The sequence below is a fragment of the Limulus polyphemus genome, unplaced genomic scaffold (genome assembly GCF_000517525.1).
Source record: "Limulus polyphemus unplaced genomic scaffold, Limulus_polyphemus-2.1.2 Scaffold114, whole genome shotgun sequence".
Classification (NCBI taxonomy): domain Eukaryota; kingdom Metazoa; phylum Arthropoda; class Merostomata; order Xiphosura; family Limulidae; genus Limulus; species Limulus polyphemus.
In genome coordinates, this window is record NW_013665724.1 from 4,905 (window position 1) to 14,124 (window position 9,220).

The 9,220-nt window shown below is 31.3% G+C and overlaps 1 protein-coding gene across 1 annotated transcript in view; it reads left to right on the forward strand.

Moving 5' to 3' along the window:
* Nucleotides 1-407: 407 nt before the first annotated feature.
* LOC106471608 overlaps nucleotides 408-9,220 on the forward strand; it is a 25,195-nt gene continuing 16,382 nt past the window's right edge. Inside the window, exons 1-3 of the mRNA XM_022401074.1 lie at nucleotides 408-431; nucleotides 1,501-1,814; nucleotides 8,164-8,244. Coding sequence (XP_022256782.1) covers nucleotides 1,511-1,814; nucleotides 8,164-8,244 — 385 coding nt within the window. The 5' untranslated portion in view covers nucleotides 408-431; nucleotides 1,501-1,510. The remainder of the gene's footprint in view (nucleotides 432-1,500; nucleotides 1,815-8,163; nucleotides 8,245-9,220) is intronic.

Here is a 9,220-nt window from a genome sequence, read left to right on the forward strand (position 1 = left end):
ACTTAATGGCAAGAATGATAGGACAAGGAGACGTAAATGCAAACTCTGGCAGTGTAAGAGTATTCTTAGCTAAAACAATTGTATTTTTCTAACAGGATAACCAGTTGGCCTTTGGAATGGGTTGTCTTTAGATATGGTGAATTTGGTAAATTTAATTTTAAGGGAGTTTAAACAAAGGCTTTTTGAATACTTAAATGATAAGAGCTGACATTTAGATTGTTATTTTAATAGTTTAGTTTGATTCAGTGGATGAAACAACCTAGATGGACCAACAGGTCTCTTGTCCTTAAATTTTATGTTTATCATAATTCATTAATCTAAGTTATCACTTGATACATACCTAAACCAGATAATCATACATCTCCCTTCTGCATATCTCGGACTGACATCATATTTCAATAATGAACCAAAGTTGTATGCTCAAAATTAAGGTGGGTAATTTCATACATTTCATAAGAACATATGTAGGTAAAATAAATTGCTTTCAGGGACCCAGAGGCAGGGATGATATTTTAAATACTAAATAACTGGTAATTGCATTACTTAATACTTAGCAATGGGATAATTAACTTTCATCATTGTTCCAATAAATACATGTGTAGGTATTTTTGAGTAAAAGAGAAATATTCCAAAATATGATCACTTATCAGAAGTTTCATGGCATAAAGAAATTTAAACATGCATGAATTATAATTCAAGAAGCTATCTAAATTGTTAACATAATAAACAAAAACTGTTAAAAGAACCCACTAGTCACATCACTCCAGTTAGAAGAAACATCATTCGTCATCACTTTTTTTTTCTAAAGCCAATTTTCTATCAATCATACAAGTTTTTTCAGTGATAATAAATGAATACTAATTTGTAATTTATTGTTGTTGTTTTTTCTAAAGCCCATTTTCTATCAATACACAAGTTATTTTTAGCAATAATAAATTAATACTAATTTCTAATTAATCTCTTGTATTGAAAATTATCTGAGTGAAAATCAGTTAAAAGCAAAATGAGGTGCCCTCTTCCAAAAAAAAGAAAATGGATGTCTTAGCTGCTAATTCGAAGAAAACCCTGTTTTAATTAAATATACTATGCTGACTACTTTTGATAATTTCTAATTTTTCAGATGCTTTTCAGTATTATCTGTAACATTAAGTTTCAATGCTTTACTAACATCACCTACTGTATAATATTTTGGATTTTTCTGACACTTTCATTTCAAAACCAATGATCACTTTAGTAATCTTCCAGTAATCAAGAATTTCACCATTTCCAAGTTTCTTCTTTCATAACTCCTTCAAGGATTTAGGATTGATCTTTTAAAACATTTAGCAAATTGTTTTGTTTTTATGGGTAACCTCGGTGGATAAATGATCTTCTTTCGATGGGCTCATCCTTATAAAATTGATATGCAGGAAGAAAAATAGTACATATTTGAATTGTTTCTATTTATAATCCAACTCTACTGATATACTTAGAAACATTTTTTTTTCTCATTACATTTAGATTTGTGATAATGGAGAAAGCCAAGGACTTGGAGAAATGTGAAGAACTCCTCAGCACACTGACAGCACTCCCAAAAAGTGTGATGAATTATCTTTATGAAGAAAAAGTTTTGAGTAAGCAAGATATTGACACTATCAGTTGTCTCACATCATATGAAAGTGCTAAAAAACTAATTTTAGAGCTCTTAGATAAAAAAGGGCCTTCAGCATTTAGAACTTTCATTCATATAATGCAGTCAAATTGTGAAGACTTGGATAAAAAAATTGAGCAGATGACTTTAAAAGAGGAAATGTGCTCAAGTAATTACATGTCAGGTAAGTTGTAGAGGTGACTTGACCACTAGCTACCCATTTAATATACTTTATGCCTTTAGTTTAGTTTGCATATTTAACAGAATTGTAAACATTTAGTTGCTCACTTCCAAGACTTGTATACCTCTATTTGCTCATTTATCAGATTTGTATATACGTAGCTGCTCATTTTTCAGACTTGTTGTGGGACAGTGGTAAGTTTATGGTCTTACAATGCCAAAATCTAGGATTTGATTCCCTACAGTGGACACATCAGATAGCCAAATGTGGCTTTGCTCTAAAACAAACAAACCAGATTGTCTTCCTTGATTTGCTGTTTTCCCAGAATTTATGCATATAGTTGCTTTTTCCTCCTACTGTTTCTCAGATCAAATGGTATTTTTTTTTAAATGGAATCTTGTACTGTTTTCTACGTTATCATGTTGTTGTGGAGTGGTATATGAATTTGTAATTTACTAGCAGAGTACCCAGTGTTGCTCGGATGAAAATGGCTTTAAATATCTTGAGTTGTTTTGATTAAATCAACCATATTAATCAGGATTTTTTTACCTAACTAATTATATTGATTAAAATCAATAAAAATAACAATGTAGAAAAAAAAAAATTGCTAAAGCTAGTTTAATCAAAGTACAACTGGATACTTTGCTCCTGCTTCTTGCATGACATTTCAAGTTTCCAAAACAAAATTCTCCATCTTTTTTGGTGTCCTGATTATTGCTGTTTGGTCAAGTGTTGTTTACAACATATTCTTTTTTATCATTCCATTTAATGAAGAACTGATTTATTCTCTTCTTGTAGCAACACAACATAAATGAAAATTTGCCAATACCAAATGTTTTTGTAAAGTCATTGTATAGCTCATTCTTGTGAGTACACACAAGCAAAGCAAAAGATATGGCTGAAGCAAGCCTATTTAGTTGAGGGAGTGTGCACACATGTTTGAGAGAAAGTACCAGCATTTTTCAGTTAAGGAGAGTTAGAGAGTAGGAATGTATGTGTTAAGGAAGAGGGGGAGGAAAGAGCACAAATGAAGACTCCACAAAGTTTTTAAATTGTTTTAACACATAATTGATTGTGGATAGAATGATTAGGAGACATCCTCACACAGAGAAGAAATGTAAATAATAGCTGTCTTGATCACACATTACCAAAAAAAAATCTGGCCTTTTCAATTTGAAAACAGTTGGTTGTCCTGTTTGTCAAAAATTGCTATATTGGTCATTTTGGCCCTCAATTTGCAGCATCAAAATGGCCTCTGAGGCCATGGTCACATAGCCCATATTACTTCCCACTCAAAGTTGTATCTGTACCCCGAGGTGTTTAGTTTATAGCTTTAAAGATATGGCTGTGCATAAGGAACAGACCCACAGAGAGGGAGAGACATTCGTGCTTATATATATAAATTTTTTATGCTAAACTAAATGGTAGTTTTGTGATGGAAACATTTGTTGAATATTTTTATATTTTAATTTTTGCAAATAGATTCCATTGTTCAGATGTAGTTTAGTTGTAGGTAAGTCTAGGATTTTAATCAGTTGTGATTGCAAAAACTAGTATTTCTTCAACAGAAGATTTGGAAAAATGTGAAAGTATGAAAAACAAGATTGTCCTTATATTAGCTAGGTCCAGAGGTTCAAGTTTTACATAATACAGAGTCCTTAAAAGTTATTATGAGGCCAAAGAGTTTGGTCATGAGTCTACCACTTGAGGTAGACTTGGCTGATCTATTTCTTTGGGTAAAGGTGTAGTATACTCGTTAAGCTTAAGTATGGCAGTTTTCAAGCAAAATATACGTTCACCAGTTCGTATTAAAATTGTATTATATATGCAAGTTCATGCTTGTGAAATAATAACATTAATGGTAAATTTTTTTGACTGGATGGTTTAATGCTAACACCATGTTTTGGGATTTCAAAAACACATGGCTACCTTGTAAACTGATGGCATATGTTGTATATTTTAGGCTTGAGGCTATAGAATATATACTGCCTTTTGTTTCCATGATATTGAAACACAAGTCTAAAAGCCTGTGAACTTTCTTAAAATGGACCTAATTTGTATTGGATTTAACAATAAAAACACACAGTGACATTAAGGGAGTGAAGTGACTTGTTTTATTAATGAATACAAAGTGTTTATGTGCAATGACTCAATAAAAAAATAATTCCATGTTCACTTTCAGGGCAAAAATTGTCTTCAAGTTAAATTTCCTGTTTCTCTAATCTGTTTAATTAGAGTAATAGGAAATGATGTTACACGTAGCACCATCTAGTTAGCAAGGGAAGTGTAAACTATTGATGCATTTTCTTACCATTAGTCAAGGTTAGTGAAGGTAATGTTACATATTAACTATGCTAAGGCTTACAGTTTGATGGCACACAGTATTTATTATTGTTACCTCATGTTCCATAACTTTATACAGCTTAAATTAATAAAATCATCACCTTCTCAGAGCAAATACAAGGATCTGAATCACTGTAGATTGGTTTATAAAAGTACATTTGAGTAATGGCAGCATGGAAGGGTTAAAAGAATGAAAACAACAAAGAAAAATGAAGCTATTCTCTTGAAACATAAACATTGGTAATACTTCATATGTGCTCAACAGGCTTTTGCTGACCTTTGCTTGAAACATAAACATTGGTAATACTTCATATGTACTCAACAGGCTTTTGCTGACCTTTACTTGAAACATAAACATTGGTAATACTTCATATGTACTCAACAGGCTTTTGCTGACCTTAAGTGTAGGACAATTAAAAATAAGGTTGTTAATTTCAGTTACTGACCTTAATTCAGGAGACTGAAATAACAAACAAGGCTGCTCTTCAGGAAAATTAAAACATTTGGGTTCTATATTTTGTCCTAACTTTGTACCACAATATGAATGTTTCAAAATTCATACTTTCAATAGACAACCATGTAAAGGCTTTATATTTCATGCCTTGTGTCTACATTCAAGATTCTCTATCCCAAGGTGAAGGGTACGTGTTTCATTGTCACTCTCTGCCACCAGGTGAGGATTTAAAATACATTTTTACATATGTATGGATGCTTTTCTGGTAGTGACCACATATCAACATAGAGTTAACTTTGGTATTTTCATTGTATATTTAGCTATAACTTATAATATTTGTACATCCTTTGGAAAATATTTTTCCTACCTTGTACCATTTTTCAAATGTTGTATGTTTGGCAGGGTGGTAATATATTGCCCAAACATTTCCAGACATTTAAGTAGACATATGCTTTGTCCAATGTGACACTATATGTCCATTCGTTGCATGTTAGTACTGCCTGTACAACATTCTGAAAATTGATGTGCTCTCAAGCCATATACTTTAGGAGAACTTGTTTAAAAGATAAAGGGATGTTCCTCCATTCGGTTTAACTGCAATAGACCGTGTGTTTCTGTATTAATACTGATGACAAGCTTTTTCTTACCTTCGGTGTGTGTGGTTGGTAGCTCGTCTTGGAGTAACCTGTTTTTCTCTGTTGGAATCACACGTTTCCTTGCTTTACCAATATTGTTTGATACCATGGAGCCCCCCTTCTTTTAAATGCTAAAATTTTGTGCCTTGTATGTTTTATAATTATGAAATAGAAGAACTTTATGTTGGTTAGTTATGTAATGTAACTTTCCCAGAAATCATCAGTTTTAGGTGATACCCGCAGTTGCAAATCATATACTTCAAATACATTGCAACAAGTGAGTCAGTGCTTTTAATTGGTGTAATTTCAGGCCATGGAGATGGACAGAGAAAAGGTGATTTTTTTGTGATGTGTTGCAAATAATTTTAATGGTGATTAATAGTCATAACGTTTAACACAAAAGTCAATTTGTGTACATGGGTTTTTATAATTTAAAATGTTAAATGTTAATGTCTTGATCATCCATTTTAGAGTAATTTTTTAAAATAAAAATCATGAAACACTTGGACTGTAGTTTGGGCTAATGCATATCATCAGTTTTACCTCTGATATTCATTGGTAATTTTGGCAGAGATAAGGGCTAAATATCAACTAAAGAACTCCTGAAATTTCAAGTGAATACTGAGTTTCTATAAATGAGAAACTGAAGGTTTAGATACAAAAAATTGTATCATTGTCACTAGTAAGTTTTAATTATGTTCTTTAATATACAACAACTAACCATAAGTGTTCAACTCTCAGTGTTGCATGTAAGTAAAATTTTGCAGTTTGAAAACATGGGCTATTTATGCAAGTTGTCTTTTGTCACGTAAAATGCTATTTTTTAAGTTAAACGATGTATGTAAGATAAACAGACATTTAAGTAGTACAGAAAACTTTATTATAAATGCATTAAAAATTGAAATAAAACATTTTGGCAACCAGAGTATGTATCACTGGTTTGCTCTTCCAAGCAGTACTGAAGAGTCATGATTTGAAGAATTAGTTTACTACGGAAGGGCTAACAAATTGAAGAATAGATTAAGCCTTATGTCATTTATAAATTATTATCTTTCTTTACTATATTGTCCCCCGTTGGGACAGCAGTAAGTCTTCGGATTTACAATGCTAAAATCAGGGGTTTGATTCCCCTCAGTGAACACAGCAGATAGCCCGATGTGGCTTTGCTACAAGAAAAAACACACAAAACACACTTTACTGAAATTACAAATTTTAGTGAGGAAAAGAAAAATTCACAAAGGAGTTGTACAGTGATTATCTGTTGTTTGAGATTACTGTTGAACTGAAAATTATGCCAGTCTAATTTTATTGACCAACTTTAAGAAAGTGCTTACTGTATTGAATTTACACTTTTTTTTCCTTGAATGGTATTAATAAGATGTTAATACACAAATATGAAGAGCAGGCTCCTAGTAAACATAGCAAAACAGCACCAAAATGTCAAGTACTGGTATGCAAGTTTTCAGCATTGAAGTTAGGTTCAAGAAGTAAAATACTCATTATACTAAAGCTGATATGGAACATTGCATTATCTATTTTGAAAGTCTATTTGTGACCATTTCACACACTCTGACAACCCATTGTTCGAGAATCACTGCTCTAGCCTCTCTCAGACAGATACAAGACTATTATAATAGTATTTTCTGCAGTTTAGTGCTCTGAAGTAAAGTGCTATTAAGAGTTATTTTGTATCATACTTATTAATAAATTAAAAGTTTTTAACTCACAGAAAGGAGATACCTTTCTTTTTATAATTAATTATTAGATTAGATGCTATGACTGAAGCATTTAAATGAATAACTAGCCATTATATATTTAAAAATTCTTAAATCACACAAAGCATATACATTCTTGAAAACATAATAATTTACTTGTTATTCATAAGATCCAAATTTGCTTATTCAAAATTTCACTAAACAGATATTCTGTGTAGTTTGTTTCTTATTTTGTCTTTGATGTCAACTAACCTTTGAAATGATCAACTGATCAAGATAAATTAAGAAATCCAGCATTCTTCACCAATTATTTTCAAACTGCATAGACGTAAAGTATGGATACATTAATAGTCAGCCGTCTCCTCTTTGTCGCTTTGATCATTGTTTCAGTTGGGGAACTCACTTAATCAGGCCCATCTTTCCTTTCACCCAAATTTGGTTTTCCACAATCATCACTTCTCTTGGAGATCCAAAAATGAATAAGTACCTGTAGCTGTAAGCAAGTCAATGATCTTAGTATTTGGATACAAAGCATGATGATTTAGTGACTAACAACAAGTGCATAGCTGCCATCTTGTTTCAAACTCTTGTCTGAAGTAATGCTTTAGTACTGAGTCATGTTGTACTTTAGAAAGTAGTGTTGAAATGTTCATTTAGCAACTTTAGTTGAACACTTTATTTTTTTAACTAGACTGAGATTTGATCATGATGTGAACTTGTAAAATATATATGCACATATTTGCAATTGTGTCCTCCTTTAAAAAAAAAAAAAAACTCATCTGAAACTGATGAAATGAAATAAACACACAGATATATATCCTTGAAGTGGACTAGTTAAACATGATAAGGACCTTTTAGAATCCCTGGAGGACCAGTTAGAAATTTTGTGAAGAACCTTTTAGAAACTTTGCAAATTTTGGACCCTGGTATGTAGCTTTACAAGGAACAACTTGTAAAATTCTGGGTGCTCTAAATTATTTTTTTGTTGAATGTACAAAGTTGGTGCTTTTAATAATTTGTGCAGCCTGGAAATTAGTATAGAAGGTTTTGGACTGGAGTGGTAATATGTTTGAAATATAGTATTACCTGTTTGTAATACATTTGATTTTGAGAATAACTTTACATTTGTTTGACATTTATATATTGTGGTGTTGATAAGCTGAAAAGTAGTTTGAAATTATACAACTTTTCTTACTTTTACTCAGCTAAGAAATCCCTTGAAACAGATTCAAGACCATTTACAAAGACCCACTCTCCACCGTATGGTGCAGGAAAGGAAAGTATTGGTAGGTGTTATTTATCATGTTAAGATTTAGGGTTTTTTTGTGAAAACTTTATCAGTTTATGAATAAAACGTGGCTCTCTTGTTGAATAATTATATCAAATTTCAAATATTGTTTTATCAAGATATGAAATTCTAAAAAATAGGATAGTTCCAAAAATTCTTTTGTTTAAAGAAAGTAATTCTGCAAAGAAAAAGAAAATAATTTTGTGTACAACTTCAAGAATACATTTGAAGTTTATCAACTAATAAGTATAATGAAGCTTTCTTAGTTACATTTTAAAAATAGTCATTGAAGATCAACTGTAGAAAAAAATGACAACTCAAATTACTTTCTGTTTTATGAAATATATAGTGTATTTAACGTGGACTTCTTATCATATTTCATATCTGAAGTTGAATAGGCCTATATAACAGAACTTGTCAAGACTTGTTCCACTTTAGGTACTATGCATTGTGCAGTTAATTGTAAATGTTGTGGAACATATTCTATTACAATTGTGAAATCATACAGTATCTTCAACACTCTTTATGTTTTATTAACAAATAAAAAGTTTAAAACTTATAGATACTGCTTCTAGTCTTTACCAATTTATCTGTAAATGTAAAGGCTTATAATTCTAGAATTAATGGTTTGATCTCTGTGGTGGACACAGTGCAGATAGCCAGTTGGCCGGGTATTTAGCATGGACTTCTTATCATATTTCATATCTGAAGTTGATTGCAGTGTTTGTGTTAGCATATAATCTGACACTTAGTTTCTGTTAAGCATTATGACTTTTTTTTGTTGTAGTTAACATATGAAACATTTTTCTACATGATTTATCTCTACCATTTTGGAATAGGTATAAAGTCGTCAAGAAATTAATGTTGCTTTTGTTAGATGAAAAAACCCGTACAACCTATATGTCAAAACAAAACATTTATTAAGTGAAGTAGTCTCCATTCTTATCAATGATGCTTTTCCATCTTACACTCAG